This window comes from Eretmochelys imbricata, chromosome 14 (assembly GCF_965152235.1).
Source record: "Eretmochelys imbricata isolate rEreImb1 chromosome 14, rEreImb1.hap1, whole genome shotgun sequence".
Lineage (NCBI taxonomy): Eukaryota > Metazoa > Chordata > Testudines > Cheloniidae > Eretmochelys > Eretmochelys imbricata.
The window spans coordinates 55,115,997-55,132,708 of NC_135585.1; the positions used below are offsets into that span (position 1 = coordinate 55,115,997).

Here is a 16,712-nt window from a genome sequence, read left to right on the forward strand (position 1 = left end):
TATGAAAAAAAAAGATATTTTCCTGAAAGTTTGATATTTTGTTCTGGAACATCATTTCCCCTGAATGAAAATGTGTCATTTTATCCCTGAAAATGGGGACACTTCCCTCCCCCCCCCACCCTACCCCCAAAAAAAACCAATATTTTTTTCATGAAAATCTTTTCTCTCCCATACATTGGAATTTTGTTCCCCCTGCAAATATTATTTGTTTAAAATGATGAGTGGGGGAAGAAGGGAAAAGAGAGAAATAAGAAGGAGGAACTAAATAAAAATCACTGAGGAAAATCAACCAACAATGTAGAGAAGTAATTGAAACACCGGGAGAAATTAATGTCTGATTTTTTCCCTTTGGGTATTTATCATTTTTGTGGGATTTTTGTCCCTCCCGCACTTTTCTCCCCTCCGCACCTATCACCTCCCCATCGTCCCTGACCGGGGAAGGGGACTCACTCCCCTTCTGATACCCCCCAAATACATCCCGGAACCTTCCAACGCGGCTCCTGTTTCCCACCCGGACCCCATGAGGAACTATGGGCAAGTCCTTCGTTTAGGTTAGAGGGGTTGATGCCACTTCTGGTTTGTTTCCGCCCTCTCTGAGATCCGTCTCCGTTGTCTCCCCCTCCCTTTGGAGCGTTAATCCCATTTTCACCCCCCCCCCCCGCTTTAAATCCTGCGGGACCCACCACACCCCGGAACCCTCCCCCTCGTCTTTCCCACCCGGACCATCGAGAGCGTTTCACCCAACTGTGGGCAAGTCGTCTATGGCTATAGACCTGACGCCATATCCGGTCCACTTCCGCCCTGCCTTGGGCCCACTTCCTGTACTGCCTTCCGTCACCGCCAACCTGCTTTTAACCCCTGCAGATCCCAGAACCAAACACACCCGGAACCTTCCCTTTCGGCCTCCTGTTTCCAACCCGGACCCTCTCGGGCTTTGCACCTGGACTGTGGGCAAACGCCCCATTGTGGCAGGCGGCGTGACGCCGTTTCCGCTTCACTTCCGCCCCTCGTTTGCCTCCCCTTCCGGTTTCCCAGTCTCCACCCCCCCCCTTGGTTGCCAGGTTAACGACTAATCGACCCATCGATTCCGGGTCCCCGCTTCCCCCCAGGCGAGTCGGCCCCCCCAGTGGACGAACCCCCTCTCCCTCCACATGGGCAGGTATGAGGTCACTTCCGTCCTACTTCCGCCCTTCCTCTGCCCCACTTCCGGTCCTGGCGTTTTCCCCTCCCCCCTGTGGTGCCGAACTCAACAAGCGATTAACGTCCCCCCAGCCAGCGGCTCCGGGTGGGTACCGCCGCCCCGGGGGGGGCCTGGGGTGTGAGGACGGGGTGGGGGGCTGGGAGGAAGAGGAACAGTGCCCGGGGACTCTGGGGGTTTGCTGGGGGGATCTAGTGGGGCAGGGATGGGCAAGGGGGACACGGGGGTCCTCAGAAGGGATTGGGGGGGGCAGGGGGGATCTGGGGGTCGGCAGGGAGTCAGCAAGAGGGGTTGTGTGGGGCAGGGGTGGGCAGGAGGGATGCTGGGTGGTTCTGGGGCAGCGGGTGGGCATGGGGGATACGGAGGATGTGGGGGTCAGCAGGGGGATTCTGTGGGGCAGGGATGGGCAAGGAGAAGGGATTTTGGGGGCAGGAGGGCTCTAGGGGTTGGCAGGGGGATCTGGGAGCAGGGGGTGGGCAAGGGGAACATGGAGATCGGGGGGCAGGGATGGGCAAGGGGGACATGGGCGGCCTACGGGGTGGCAGGGGGTGGGCAGGAAGGATGATGGGGGAGTCTTGGGTCAGCAAGGGGGATGTGGGGTGATCAGGGAGATGAGCAGCAACTGGTGTCTCTAACTCCATCTCCCGCTCCAACGCACAGGCCCATCCCCATGGCCTCGCGTCACCAGCGCCGCCTCTGGCGTTACATGGAGTCTGGCCGGCACCGCCGGCTGCGCTCGCTCCTCACCCGCCACCGGGAGGTGTTGGACCTGGACCAGCCAGGGCGGCACAAGGGCCGTCCCCCCCTGCACCATGCCTGCGCCCACCGAGACCCCATTGCCGCCCAGATCCTCCTGGGCCACGGAGCCAACCCCGCCCTCCAGGACCGGCAAGGAGACACGGCCCTGCACCATGCCGCCCGGCAGGCCGCCCGCAAGGGCAAGAACGGTGAGCACCGGCCCTTTAAATCCCGGCCAGGGGGGAAGGGATTTGAACCCAGGCCTCACCTCTGGGCTGCAGTGCTTCAAGGATACCACTGGGGGGGGGAGGCAATGGGAGCCAGGGAGAGACCCCAGGAGTCCTGGCTCCCAGCCCCCCTGCTCTAACCACCAGACCCCACTCCCCTCCCAGAGCCGGGGAGAGACCCCAGGAGTCCTGGCTCCCAGTGCCCCCCTGCTCTAACCACCAGACCCCACTCCCCTCCCAGAGCCGGGGAGAGACCCCAGGAGTCCTGGCTCCCAGCGCCCCCCTGCTCTAACCCACCAGACCCCACTCCCCTCCCAGAGCTGGGGAGAGATGCCAGGAGTCCTGGCTCCCAGCCCCCTGCTCTAACCACTAGACCCCACTCCCCTCCCAGAGCTGGGGAGAGACCCCAGGAGTCCTGGCTCTCAGCCCCCCTGCTCTAACCCACTAGACCCCACTCTTCTTTCAGATGCAACCTGTAGTGCAGGTTTCTGGCCACTAGGGGGAGCCACTGAGTTCACAACCCCAGGAAAGCGGGAGAGACCTGGACATGGAATGGAAAACCCAGGAACGGGAGTCTGGGGGGCATAGACCACGATGGGGGCTGGGGACCCAGGCGTCCAGGATGGCATTTGCTCCCTCCAGGGGGCACCACTAACCTCTCCCTTTCTCCCTCTCCAGTGTACAAAGTCCTCTTTGCCAGCCTGCAGAGCCACTCCCCTCGGGCCATGGGGATCCGGAACCGGGCCGGGGAGACACCCAGGGACCTTCTGGGGCCCGTGAAGGAGGAGCAGGTACCGATCTGGTCCACCGGGGGCGCTGTGCTGGAAGGAGCCGGGTTGGGGCTCGGTAGGAGGCGCTCTCCCCTGTCCGTGCCCAGTGCCCTAGGACAGTGCTCCGGGTCTGCACTGCAGGGAGCGGGGTGAGGGGGCTCAGTTGGGGGTTGTTACCAGATTTGCTCATTACTTTGGGGTAGGCTCATTTGTTAGGGTTAGTCTTTGGGCGGGGGGGGGATCTGTACTTCTATCCGTGTACTACTTGTGTTCACACGGAGTTTTACTTCTCCCTGCTGCAAGTTCCCTCCCAAGGGCGCTACCCTGCAGGACCGGGGCTCCCCAGGGCTGGGCTCCTCCAGCCCCAGAATCAGACGAACACACACACAGTAACAGAGCGCGTCTGGGGGGGCCGGGTTAATCAGCACTCCCAAGCTGACCCCTTAGGTGCTCCTGGCCTCGGCAGGCTGGGTCGAGCAGCACCTCCAAGCTGCCACCCTCACATGCCCCGGGTTCAGCACGTCCCTGTCCCCACTTTCACGTTACACTTCTTCTGGTCATAACCCACTGGATGAGCAAACCCCTCAGGAGTTTTGGGCGCTGCAGGGAGGTATGAGGAGCGTTGCCGCAGAGCAAATGGGGAAGCCGAAAAACACCCACGAGGGGGGGATAGAGAGAGAGAAGCAACCAGCTTAACCATGACAGTTATTTATTGCCAGGTAATAACCATAGAGGAGCCAAACAAACAGAACAGTTACTGTATTAAATCTAACTTAAATTTGATTATAAAAGTCAAGTTTAGAAAACTACAACTGATCCCACAAGTCAGGGTCAGAAGCCTATACCTAGAGAGAGAGAGATGGGTTCTCACCACTCCGTGACGCTTGAATCTATCGGGGGTCCCCGGTGGTGTTGGTAGCTGAGGGTCCGGAGGGCTGGAATCAGGCAGAGCCCCCCGCACGATCACTCAGGAGAAGATGAAGTCCCAGTGGAACGGATGCAGCTTTTGGATCCAGGCATCAGAGCACTTCCTTGAGCGTGGGTCGGGGTTTCTGTAGGGAAAGAACCATGGTTCAAGGGAGACGCTAGATTCGTTGATGTGTAAACAAGGGAGGATCCCAAAGGTGTTTTGTTCAGGCTAGACCATGGGAGCTGATCATTCCCGGCTGTGGGCCGTGTTCCTTGGAGGGAATCCACCGTGCAATTTGGGAGCGTCACTGTTTTGGATACCAGTAAGGGATTCATGACTAGAATTGGTCTGATAACTACTGAGCTGGGTGTGTGCAGGGGTGGGTTCATTAACATCTGGAGCAGAGATCCCCCATCATGCACTGCTTCCCTGCTTTTCTGGTCCCAGAGTTCAGTGTGGTTCTTTCCTCCGAGTCCCTGTTCTCCAATCTGTATGCTAATGGCGATGCCTCCCTGTCCCATCTTCGATGCAAATGAGGCCAAGGGAGTTTCCTTAATCCTGTCACTCTTGTCCCAGGGGTTTAGGTGTGTCTCCCTCGGCCTTTTTATTGCGTTTTGTAAGTCTGTCTTCTGATCAGCTTTGGTTCAAGTAGAGGCTGAGGTGGGGGGGGGTCTTTTCGTGAGTCAGGCAGGCTGGATATTGCGCCCTGGTTCCCCAAGAACACAGAGCTGACAGGAGAGATTAATAAGCCTGGAGCTTTTCGCCTTGGAAAAGAGACAACTAAGGGGGGATATAACAGAGGTCTATAAAATCATGACTGATGTGGAGAAAGTAGATAAGGAAGTGTTATTTACTCCTTCTCATAACGCAAGAACTGGGGGTCACCCAATGCAATTAATAGGCAGCAGGTTTAAAACAAACAACAGGAAGTATTTCTTCACACAATATACAATCAACCTGTGGAACTCCTTGCCAGAGGATGTTGTGAAGGTCAAGGCTATAACAGGGTTCAAAAGAGAGCTAGATAAATTTGTGGAGGATATGTGCCTCAATGGCTATTAGCCAGGATGGGCAGGGATGGTATCCCTAGCCTCTGTTTGCCAGATGCTGGGAATGGGTGGCAGGGGATGGATAACTTGATGATTCTGAGGATGGAGTGGAGATCAAGGATAATCTAGGCATGGCCCAATATCTAAACAAATACTTTGCCTCAGTCTTTAATAAGACTAAAGAGGATCTTAGGGATAATGGTAGCATGACAAATGGGAATGAGGATATGGAGGTAGGCATTACCATATCTGAGGTAGAAGTGAAACTCAAACAGCTTAATGGGACTAAATCGGGGGGCCCAGATAATCTTCATCCAAGAATATTAAAGGAATTGGCACATGAAATAGCAAGCCCATTAGCAAGAATTTTTAATCAATCTGTCAACTCAGGGGTTATACCGTATGACTGGAGAATTGCTAACATAGTTCCTATTTTTAAGAAAGGGGAAGAAAAGTGATCTGGGTAACTATAGGCCTGTTAGTTTGACATCTGTAGTATGCAAGGCCCCCTCCTGGACAGGGTAAGCCCGTAATCAGTCCATCAGTCCAAAGCTGGGTAATGATTTCGCACCAGCCTGTGATCCGAAGTAGAGATCCCCCAAAACTGCGATCAAAATCCACACGGGTTTAGAGAAAACCGTAAAACAAGTTTATTAGCTGCAGAACGATCGATTTTAAGTGAGTTCAAGAGGAAAGGCATCGACGTCAGAACGGGTTACAAGGGAAATCAAAAGGCTGACATCACTCTGTTCGCCAGAAGCTGGGAACGGGGCCACAGGGGGTGGGTCACTTGGTGATTCCCTGTTCTGTGCATTCCCTCTGGGGCACCTGGCACTGGCCCCTGTTGGAAGACAGGACGCTGGGCTCGATGGGCCTTTGGTCTGACCCAGTCTGGCCGTTCTTATTCAGGGGTGTGTTAACCGGGGTGTCGTCTGTAATTCACGGGAGGTAAATGTCCGGCTCTGCTTGGCACGGGTGAGGCCCCACCTGGGGTCCTGGGTCCAGTTCTGGGAGCCACGCTCTAGGAAAGAGGGGGACAAATTGGCGAGAGGCCGGAGAAGAGCAACAAAAATGAGTGAGGGGTTAGACGCCCTGACCTAGGGGGAAAGGTTAGAAAACGGGGCACGTTTAGTCTGGAGAAAAGAAGAGTGATGGGGGAACCTGAGAACAGTCTACAAATACGTTCAGGGCTGGTGTAAAGGGACCGGGGATCGATGGTTCCCCACGTTCGCTGAAGGCCAGACACGACGTAATGGGCTTAATCCGGACCAAAGGCACTTTCGTTTAGATACCAGGAAAATCTTCCTAACTCTAAGGGGAATTGAGCTCTGGAATCGGCGTCCACGGACGGGTCGCGGGATCCCCGTCCAGGGAGGCTTAAGACCAGGTTGGCCAAACCCCTGTCAGGGCTGGTCTAGGTTGGCTGGGCCCTGCCTCAGCGCGGGGGCCAGGTGTGACGGCGACGTCCCAGCCCGTGCTGGTTCTCTGATGCCCGATGACTCTCCACAGCAGCCCCCGGAGGAATCTGAGGAGAGCGGCGGGGAGCGGGACAGGGACTGGGAATGGCGCCAGAAGCTCCTCGGGGAATGCCAAGATGAATACCAGGAGATCTGGCGCTACGAAGGTAAGGACCCTGCATGGCCCCCTAGACGGGACAGGCCCATTCCCCGCCCCCCTGAGCCATCCAGTCCCCGCCCTGGGGCCGGGTGGGAGCCGGCGCCCCTAGAGGGGACAGGCCCCTGCCCCATTCCCCGCCCCCCTGAGCCAGCCAGTCCCTGCTCTGGGGCCGGGTGGGAGCTGGCACCCCCTAGAGGAGACAAGCCCCTGCCCCATTCCCCACCCCCCTGAGCCAGCCAGTCCCCACCCTGGGGCCGGATGGGAGCTGGCGCCCCCTAGAGGGAACAGACCCCTGCCCCATTCCCCGCCCCCCTGAGCCAGGCAGTGTCAGATCAGCCCTGGTGCCCCCTACAGGGGAAATGCTCACCTAACACCACCCTCCTCGTCTCTCCCCCCGTCCCCAGAGGATTTCTGCACGGCCCACCCGGACCCAGAACCCTACGAGGAGTGGGCAGAGCGCATAGCACGGGAATACAGGCGGAAAGACCCCCAGTGGGCGGGGCCTGGCCCCCAGTGGGCGGGGCCTGGCCCCCAGTGGGCGGGGCCTGGCCCTCAGGTCCCCGACAAGGGAGCTGCGCAGCCCCCCCGCCACACCTCCCAGCGCCCCCTGGAGGAAGAGTCTCGTCTCTACCGGGAACGCGCCCGCACCAAGGAGGAGGAGCTGCGGGAAGCCAAGCGGCAGCGTTACCAGGAGGGCTGCGCCCGCGTCTTCGCCCCCGATGCCACCCGCCCCCTGTGCTACGGGGACGTCCCGTGGCCCTGCCCCAGGGGCTCCGTGGCGGAGATGGCCGCTGTCGCCATGCTAGGCACGGATCCCTCGGACGTGGGCGCCTACCGCCGCCGGCTCCGGCACCAGCAGGCCCTGTGGCACCCGGATAAATTCGCCCAGCGCTGCGGGGGGCGACTGGCGGAACCGGACCGGTGCCGGATCCTGGCCACGGTCACGGCGCTGTCCCAGGAGCTCAACAGCCTGGCCGAGGCGGCCAAGTAACACGAACACGCACCCACGCAGTGCAGCTGTGTCAATAAAGGTTCGGTTCTTGTATAGAGCCCGGACTCCTGGGTTCTCTCCCCGGCTCTGGGAGGGGAGGGGATCTGGTGGTTAGAGCAGGGGGGCTGGGAGCCAGGACTCCTGGGTTCTCTCCCTGGCTCTGGGAGGGGAGTGGGGGCTGGTGGTTAGAGCAGGGGGGGCTGGGAGCCCGGACTCCTGGGTTCTCTCCCCGGCTCTGGGAGGGGAGGGGATCTGGTGGTTAGAGCAGGGGGGGCTGGGAGCCCGGACTCCTGGGTTCTCTCCCCAGCTCTAGGAGGGGAGGGGGATCTGGTGATTAGAGCAGGGGGGCTGGGAGCCAGGACTCCTGGGTTCTCTCCCCGGCTCTGGGAGGGGAGGGGGATCTGTTGGTTAGAGCAGGGGAGGCTGGAGGAGCCAGGACTCCTGGGTTCTCTCCCCGGCTCTGGGAGGGGAGGGGGATCTGGTGGTTAGAGCAGGGGGGGCTGGGAGCCAGGACTCCTGGGTTCTCTCCCCGGCTCTGGGAGGGGAGGGGATCTGGTGGTTAGAGCAGGGGGGCTGGGAGCCAGGACTCCTGGGTTCTCTCCCTGGCTCTGGGAGGGGAGTGGGGGCTGGTGGTTAGAGCAGGGGGGTCTGGGAGCCAGGACGCCTGGGTTCTCTCCCCAGCTCTGGGAGGGGAGGGGGATCTGGTGATTAGAGCAGGGGGGACTGGGAGCCAGGACTCCTGGGTTCTCTCCCCGGCTCTGGGAGGGGAGTGGGGGCTGGTGGTTAGAGCGGGGGGGGCTGGGAGCCAGGACCCCTGGGTTCTCTCCCCGGCTGCGGGAGGGGGGTTACAGGAGCGGGGGCTGCCTAGTCCCCTAACTTCACCCCACCCTGCGCCACAATTCCTTGCCCCACGCACAGAACATCCCCTCCCCCCCCCCCCCCCCCGCAAGCAGCCTCCTGCTCCGGAAGCGCCTCCCTGCTCCTCTTGCTCAATGTCTCGTTCTCAGAGTTTGTAACTAGGAGCCGCTGGGCCTGCGGCCAGAGCCGGGCCCCAGTTCCCAGGCGGGTGACGAAGGGAGAAGCTCTCAGCAAACCCACAGAGCCGGGGGGGCGGGCGGGGGGAGCCCAGGGCTGGGCCAGCAGGGGGCTGCAGGTCGGGAGTGAGGGGCACCGGCAGGGCGGGGATAGCAGGGGGCTGCGGGTCGGGAGTGAGGGGCACCGGCAGGGCGGGGATAGCAGGGGGCTGCGGGTCGGGAGTGAGGGGCACCGGCAGGGCTGGGGGGGCCCAGGGCTGGGCTAGCAGGGGGCTGCGGGTCGGGAGGGAGGGGCACTGGGGGGTGCAGGGCGGGGGGTCAGGGCTGCGGGTCGGGAGTGAGGGGCACCGGGAGGGGGTCTGTCTCTGACATGTTTGTAAACAGCCGGGCCCCGTCTAACCCGTGTCCCCGCCGTGGGGGGGGGTGGGGGGGCTGCGCTGAACTCTGACGACGGGATTTGTCTCCTCACAGGGACACAGACAAGGTGACCTGCTGCGTTTGTAGCAAGAGACTGAGCCCCAAGCAGGTGAGTGTCACCAGGAAAACGCTGGGGGCTGCGGGTCGGGAGTGAGGGGCACCAGCAGGGCTGGGGGGGGACAGGGGGCTGCGGGTCGGGAGTGAGGGGCACCAGCAGGGCTGGGGGGGGACAGGGGGCTGCGGGTCGGGAGTGAGGGGCTCCGGCAGGGCTGGGGGGGACAGGGGGCTGCGGGTCGGGAGTGAGGGGCTCCGGCAGGGCTGGGGGGGGACAGGGGGCTGCGGGTCGGGAGTGAGGGGCTCCGGCAGGGCTGGGGGGGGACAGGGGGCTGCGGGTCGGGAGTGAGGGGCTCCGGCAGGGCTGGGGGGGGACAGGGGGCTGCGGGTCGGGAGTGAGGGGCTCCGGCAGGGCTGGGGGGGGACAGGGGGCTGCGGGTCGGGAGTGAGGGGCTCCGGCAGGGCTGGGGGGGGACAGGGGGCTGCGGATCGGGAGTGAGGGGCTCCGGCAGGGCTGGGGGGGGGACAGGGGGCTGCGGGTCGGGAGTGAGGGGCTCCGGCAGGGCTGGGGGGGGGACAGGGGGCTGCGGGTCGGGAGTGAGGGGCTCCGGCAGGGCTGGGGGGGGGACAGGGGGCTGCGGGTCGGGAGTGAGGGGCACCAGCAGGGCTGGGGGGGGACAGGGGGCTGCGGGTCGGGAGTGAGGGGCTCCGGCAGGGCTGGGGGGGACAGGGGGCTGCGGGTCGGGAGTGAGGGGCACCGGCAGGGCTGGGGGGGGACAGGGGGCTGCGGGTCGGGAGTGAGGGGCACCGGCAGGGCTGGGGGGGGACAGGGGGCTGCGGGTCGGGAGTGAGGGGCTCCGGCAGGGCTGGGGGGGGGACAGGGGGCTGCGGGTCGGGAGTGAGGGGCACCGGCAGAGCGGGCGGATTCACTGACTCTTTTCTCTCCTTCCTCAGTTTCACAAGGACCGAGCGGCCGAGAAAGACGCTCTCAGCACGGCCGTGTCCTGCCCCAGAGCCAGCTGCAGCTGGATGGGGACCCTGGCGTCCTACCTGGTGAGAACCCGGGACACAGACACACCCCAGCCCCAGATGGGAGCCAGCGCCCCCTAGAGGGGACAGGCCCCTGCCCCATTCCCCGCCCCCCTGAGCCAGCCAGTCCCCGCCCTGGGGCAGGATTGGAGCTGGCGCCCCCTAGAGGTGACAGGCCCCGCCCCATTCCCCGCCCCCCTGAGCCAGCCAGGCCCCGCCCTGGGGCCGGGTGGGAGCCGGCGCCCCCTGGAGGGGACAGGCCCCTGCCCCATTCCCCGCCCCCCTGAGCCAGCCAGTCCCTGCCCTGGGGCCAGGTGGGAGCCGGCGCCCCCTAGAGGTGACAGGCCCCGCCCCGTTCCCCGCCCCCCTGAGCCAGCCAGTCCCTGCCCTGGGGCCAGGTGGGAGCCGGCGCCCCCTAGAGGAGACAGGCCCCGCCCCGTTCCCCGCCCCCCTGAGCCAGCCAGTCCCTGCCCTGGGGCTGGGTGGGAGCCGGCGCCCCCTAGAGGAGACAGGCCCCGCCCCATTCCCCGCCCCCCTGAGCCAGCCAGGCCCCGCCCTAGAGGAGACAGGCCCCGCCCCATTCCCCGCCCCCCTGAGCCAGCCAGGCCCACGTCTGCTCTGGGACTGTATTGATGGTGCAGTTGTGCCCCCTGGTGGCCGTCCCTGGGAATGGCAGGCTGGAACTCTTAAAGGGCCAGTTCCCCTTTTTAACCTCACTGCTTGTCTCTCTCCGCAGGGCGCCCATCAATGTGGCCAGGCCCCATCTCCCATCACCACCCCCTAGATTCTCCCTCTTCCCATGGCACCCCCCACTGCTGCTCCCTCCAGACTCCATCCCCTCTGACCCCCACGGCCCCACCCCCACGGCCCTCGCTGCAGTCCCCTTAACCCCCCCCCATTTTCCCTCTTCCCCCCGATCCTCCGCCTCTCCCCTCTCCCAGGCCAGCCTCGTCCCGCTACGCTGCCCCCTCCCCACATCCCCCATCCTCTAACCTCTCCTCTCTCCTGCTGCAGGAGCACCTCTGCCCCCCAGCGGTGAGTCCCAGCCCAGAGGAGAAGTCAGCTCCGAAGGACCTGGAGGTCCACGTGATGACAGGTGTCCCCCGGGGGGGCAGGAACTCCCAGATGGTGAGTCACAAGGCAGCCACCAGATGTGCAGGGGAAAGGAGGAGGCCTGGTGGCCAGATGTGGAGAGGGGAGGAGCATGTAGGCTGATGTTTGGGGGGGGGGCAGCCAGATGTGCAAGGGGGAAGGGGAGATGTCAGCTTGTGGCCAGATGTTTGGGGAGCTAGCCAGACGGGCAGGCTGGGGGGGCTGAGGGGAAGTAGTTTGCAGCCAGATGTGCGGGGGGTGGGGAGCCCATCCGGATGTGCAAGGGGAGGGGGGAGCTTGTGGCCAGATGTGCAGCCTGGGGGGCTGAGGGGAAGCAGGGTGCAGCCAGATGTGCAGGGGGGCAGGGGAGCCCAGCCAGATGTACGGGGCGGTAGCCAGATGGGAGCTGACCCCTCTCCCATCCTCCCCCAGGACGCCCCGCCCCTGGATCTCCAGCGGAGGATAGAGCAGCTGGAGGTTATGGTGACCTCCCTGCGCCGGGAGCTCCGGAGCCAGGCCGGTGCCATGCAAGCTCTCCAGCGCCGGGGCCTCCAGGACCAGCCGTCCCCGGGGGTCTCCGCCGAGCCGTCTGGCTGCTCCCATGGGGCTCGGGGAGCCGCAGCTACGTCCCCGGAGCTGGCCAGCGCCGACGGGACCCTGGTGTGGAAGCTCCAAGGGTTCTCCAAGCTGCTGAGGGACGCCAAGGCCGGGAGGAGAACGTTCATCTATTCCTCGGTCTTCGCCACCCACCCCTTCGGCTACCGGCTCTGCCTCCGGCTCTACCCGGACGGGGATGGGGCCGGCCAGGGGACTCACCTGTCACTGTTCATGGCCTTGGCCAAGGGGCCCTACGACGATCTCCTGCCTTGGCCTTTCCTCCGCAAGGTCACCTTCTACCTCCTGGATCCCTGGCAGAAGAGGCCGGCCCTGAGGGAGACTTTCGCCCCTGACCCCTGCAGCACGTCCTTCCAGCAGCCCCAGGGCCAGCTCAACGTGGCTAGCGGGAGCCCCCTCTTTGCCCCCCACGGACAGCTCCAAAACTACCTCAAAGACGACACCCTCTACGTCAAGGTGGTGGTGGACACGTCCGGGACGGGGGTGTGAGCTTTGGGGGCGAGGGGTTCCTCTGCCTCCATACCCTCCTGCCTCTTCCTATTCCTCCCTCAGCGCCCCCTAAAGCCCTGCCCCCCGGTGCTGCCTCCAGCTCTCCCGCCGAAGCCTTAGAAACATCCTGCCTTGCGCGTTAGCGGCCCGGAAACCTTCCAGCCACCAAAGGCGACTGCGGCAGGAGGTGCCCTTGTGGCTTAGTACGCTCAGCGCTTATTAGGCTTTGAAAGCTAAGCAGGGCTGGGCTTGTTCTGATCCCAGCTGGGCGACCTCACCCCTGAGATCCCAGTGCTCAGCAGGGACTGGGCTGGGTGGGGGGAGACGTGGGAGCTAAGCAGGGGGCTGGTCTGTTCGAGTCATCGGAGGGGAGACCCTCACTGCGCAGCAGGGCCGGAGGAGAGGATAATCTGCTCGGTTATTGTGCTTCTCTGATAATTTATGATAATTTATTACCGTTACTAACGATCCGTGCTGCGGGAAGGCGGCGTTTGCGAGTTCATCGAAGCACTGAATTGTCTATTTATGTATTTATGGGCCGGCTGCTGGTGCCCCTGGGCAGAGCCGTTCCCGCGGGAAGGGGGAGTCCGGGGCGGGGACACTCCACCGGGGACAGCTCCGCTGTTCTGCGGTGAGACCCCCCCACCCCGTTCCTGGAGCCGAGACGGGGGCTCTGGGCCCGCGGCCGTCGTGGGGCTCCGTGCAAGATGGGATGTAACGCTTGTGTGGGTGAGCGTGTGTCTGTCTGTGCTTGTGGAGCACAATTCCTACGGCCCCTAACGCAGCCGCTGGCCCAGGACCCGTCCTGCCCCCTCGCCCCGTATTGATCGCCAGCGTCTGGTTTATTTATTGTGCGATATTGTAATAAAAATCTCTCTGCATCACTCGTGTTACTGCCCTTGTCACGCTGCCCGGCTCAGCGCCCGCACTGCCTGGGCACAGCGCCCCCATGCTGGGCTCCCCCTGCTGCCCCCCGCAGCCCAGCGCCCCCTGCTGGGCTCCCCCTGCTGCCCCCCGCAGCCCAGCGCCCCCTGCTGGGCTCCCCCTGCTGCCCCCTGCCCCCCGCAGCCCAGCGCCCCCTGCTGGGCTCCCCCTGCTGCCCCCTGCCCCCCACAGCCCAGCGCCCCCTGCTGCCCCCTGCTCCCCCTGCCGCCCCCTGCTACCCTGCGCCTCCTGCTGCCCCCCACCCCACAGCCCAGTGCCCCCTGCTGCCCCTACCCCCGACCCCTCCTGCCTCCCGCCTCCTGCAGCCCAGCGCCCGGCACTGCTCCCAGCTGCCCCCCGCAGCCCAGGCCCCTAGCACCCCCTGGGGCAATGGGGCCGGGGGCACACGCTCCTGGCTGCGCTCTGCAGGCGTACGCGGGGGGTGTAAGTTGCAGTTCTGCGGAACGGCCACGCGGTGGCAGCAGAGACCAATATTTCCAGGCCGGCCATTAACACGGCTCAACCTCTGCTTTTAACGGGACCAGGGGAGGAGGCGGGAGACCGGGGTAGATGGGCCCGTGGCTCTGACCTGGGGTGGGAGGGAGGAGGCGGGAGACCAGGGTAGATGGGCCCAGCGGCTGACCTGGGGTGGGAGGGAGGAGGCGGGTGACCAGGGTAGATGGGCCCGTGGGTCTGACCTGGGGTGGGAGGGAGGAGGCGGGAGAACAGGGTAGATGGGCCCGTGGCTCTGACCTGAGTGGGAGGGAAGAGGTGAGAGACCAGGGTAGATGGGCCCGTGAGTCTGACCCAGGGTGGCAGGGAAGAGGTGAGAGACCAGGGTAGATGGGCCCAGGGGCTGACCTGGGGTGGGAGGGAGGAGGCGGGTGACCAGGGTAGATGGGCCCAGCGGCTGACCTGGGGTGGGAGGGAGGAGGTGGGATACTAGGGTAGTTGGGCCCAGGGGTTGACCCAGGTGGGAGGGAGGAGGCGGGAGACCAGGGTAGATGGCCCCAGGGGTTGACCCAGGTGGAAGGGAGGAGGTGGGAGACCAGGGTAGATGGGCCCGTGGGTCTGACCCGGGTGGGAGGGAGGAGGCGGGAGACCAGGGTAGAGGGGCCCTGGGTCTGACCCGGGGTGGGAGGGAGGAGGCGGGAGACCAGGGTAGAGGGGCCCATGGGTCTGACCCGGGGTGGGAGGGAGGAGGCGGGAGACCAGGGTAGATGGGCCCAGGGTCTGACCCAGGGTGCGAGGGAAGAGGTGAGAGACCAGGGTAGATGGGTCCAGGGGCTGACCTGAGTGGGAGGGAGGAGGCGGGATACTAGGGTAGATGGGCCCAGGGTCTGACCCGGGGTGGGAAGGAGGAGGCAGGATACCAGGGTAGATGGGCCCGTGTGTCTGACCCAGGGTGGGAGGGAAGAGCTGGGAGACCAGGGTAAATGGGCCTGTGGGTCTGACCCAGGTGGGAGGGAGGAGGCAGGATACCAGGCTAGATTGGCCCAGGGTCTGACCCGGGGTGGGAGGGAGGAGGCGGGATACCAGGGTAAATGGGCCTGTGGGTCTGACCCAGGTGGGAGGGAGGAGGCTGGAGACCAGGGTAGATGGGCCCAGGGTCTGACCCAGGTTGGAAGGGAAGAGGTGAGAGACCAGGGTAGATGAGCCCAGGGGCTGACCTGGGGTGGGAGGGAGGAGGCGGGATACCAGGGTAGATGGGCCCAGGGGTTGACCCAGGTGGGAGGGAAGAGGTGGGAGACCAGGGTAGATGGGCCCAGGGGTTGACCCAGGTGGGAGGGAGGAGGCGGGAGACCAGGGTAGATGGGCCCGTGGGTCTGACCCGGGGTGGGAGGGAAGAGGCGGGAGACCAGGGTAGATGGGCCCAGGGTCTGACCCGGGGTGGGAGGGAGGAGGCTGGAGACCAGGGTAAATGAGCATGTGGGTCTGACCCAGGTGGGAGGGAGGAGGCAGGAGACGAGGGTAGATGGGCCCAGGGTCTGACCCAAGGTGGGAGGGAGGAGGCGGGATACCAGGGTAGATGGGCCCAGGGGCTGATCTGAGTGGGAGGGAGGAGGCAGGATACCAGGGTAGATGGGCCCGTGTGTCTGACCCAGGGTTGGAGGGAGGAGGGGGGACACCAGGGTAGATGGGCCCAGGGTCTGACCCAGGGTGGGAGGGAGGAGGTGGGATACCAGGGTAGGTGGGCCCAGGGTCTGACCCAGGGTGGGAGGGAGGAGGCAGGAGGCCAGGGTTGATGGCCCCAGGGTCTGACCCGGGGGAGGTCAGAGTTGGTGGATCTGAGATCCCGTCCTGTCCCTGGAGGCTGGAGGCTGTTTTGCATAGACACAAAGTGAAACACCTGCTTCTATTTTTGATCTTACTGGGGGCCTGGGGCCTTTCACCCCAAACCGCATCCTCACCGAGGGCTTTCCCGATTTCTCTCACGACCCGGCTCGTGAGTCATCCCCTGCCAACGTCTTCAACCGTTCCAGAGCTGGCCTGGGGGTGGGGAGCCCAGGGCCGGGCTGGCAGGGGGCTTCGGGTCGGGAGTGAGGGGCACCGGCAGGGCTGGGGGGGCCCAGGGCCGGGCTGGCAGGGGGCTGCGGGTCGGGAGTGAGGGGCACCGGCAGGGCTGGGGGGAGCCCAGGGCCGGGCTGGCAGGGGGCTGCGGGTCGGGAGTGAGGGGCACCGGCAGGGCTAGGGGGAGCCCAGGGCCGGGCTGGCAGGGGGCTGCGGGTCGGGAGTGAGGGGCACCGGCAGGGCTGGGGGGAGCCCAGGGCCGGGCTGGCAGGGGGCTGCGGGTCGGGAGTGAGGGGCACCGGCAGGGCTGGGGGTTGCAGGTCGCGATGTAAATTCCATGATAGGTTTGTTTCTACCCCTCACGTCAGTGGGAGATTTCTCGCTCTTCCACCTCGGCCCCTGGAGCCGGAAGCAGAAGTGACCCCGCTGCATCCCAGAGCCAAAAATATACCAGATGGGAGTGGAAGAGATGCCCCAGGTTATGCAACCCGGTTACCTCACCCTATAGACTCCCTGATGAGCCAAGATCTATCTGTTCCAGCAGACGTCACCGACCCTCCCATCCTCCACCCTGCTGAGTCCTCTTCCCACATCAACTCGCAACTGGGTTCCCCTAAGAGAGGCCTAATTCCTTCCTTATTCCCGCCTGCTGCGGGTGCCGATTAGAACAGTAGTCGAAACAGTGGTTGGTCCGGATCTGCCAGGAGATCATGACCCTACCCCCTCCCCAGCAAATCTGAGAGCCCTGCTCTGTTGCCCTTAACCGTGACTTGCCCCTTAGTTGGGTCTAGCTTGCATTTGTGGCCAGTTCCCTGAAGCTACGTGGACCAAACTGCCTTGTCTGGCTGATCTTTGGGGGCCCCCTCTGGAGCAGAGATGCCTAGGGCTAGGTTGGGTTTGTGGTGGGTCCCCCGAGGGTACAAACATCTGAGCTCCCCACATCACCTGACTGGGGTGAACATTTCCGAAGCAGGGCTGTCTGGACCCGGGTTGCTCTCGAGGTGATTCGGTCTCCTCACTGTCTCTGCAGTGGAGGTAGCTGGACCT

At 63.8% G+C, this 16,712-nt stretch overlaps 2 protein-coding genes across 3 annotated transcripts; both read left to right on the plus strand.

The window, feature by feature from the left end:
* Positions 1 to 1,061: 1,061 nt before the first annotated feature.
* Positions 1,062 to 7,558, plus strand: NFKBIL1 (NFKB inhibitor like 1). 2 transcript variants are annotated; one of them, XM_077834150.1, is made up of 5 exons: positions 1,062 to 1,159; positions 1,859 to 2,145; positions 2,842 to 2,954; positions 6,402 to 6,516; positions 6,914 to 7,558. In XM_077834150.1, exons 1-5 carry the CDS (start codon positions 1,152 to 1,154, stop codon positions 7,498 to 7,500), a joined length of 1,110 nt encoding a protein of 369 aa, XP_077690276.1. In that variant the 5' UTR covers positions 1,062 to 1,151; the 3' UTR covers positions 7,501 to 7,558. The 2 variants fall into 2 exon arrangements, with proteins under 2 accessions (XP_077690276.1, XP_077690277.1); XM_077834151.1 differs by having other exon boundaries at positions 6,405 to 6,516.
* Positions 7,559 to 8,492: 934 nt separating this feature from the next.
* Positions 8,493 to 12,595, plus strand: LOC144274185 (uncharacterized). Its single transcript, XM_077832818.1, has 5 exons — positions 8,493 to 8,512; positions 9,006 to 9,060; positions 9,960 to 10,058; positions 11,049 to 11,162; positions 11,559 to 12,595. The coding sequence occupies exons 1-5, from the start codon at positions 8,493 to 8,495 to the stop codon at positions 12,228 to 12,230; spliced, it is 960 nt and encodes a 319-aa protein (XP_077688944.1). The 3' UTR covers positions 12,231 to 12,595.
* Positions 12,596 to 16,712: the final 4,117 nt, after the last annotated feature.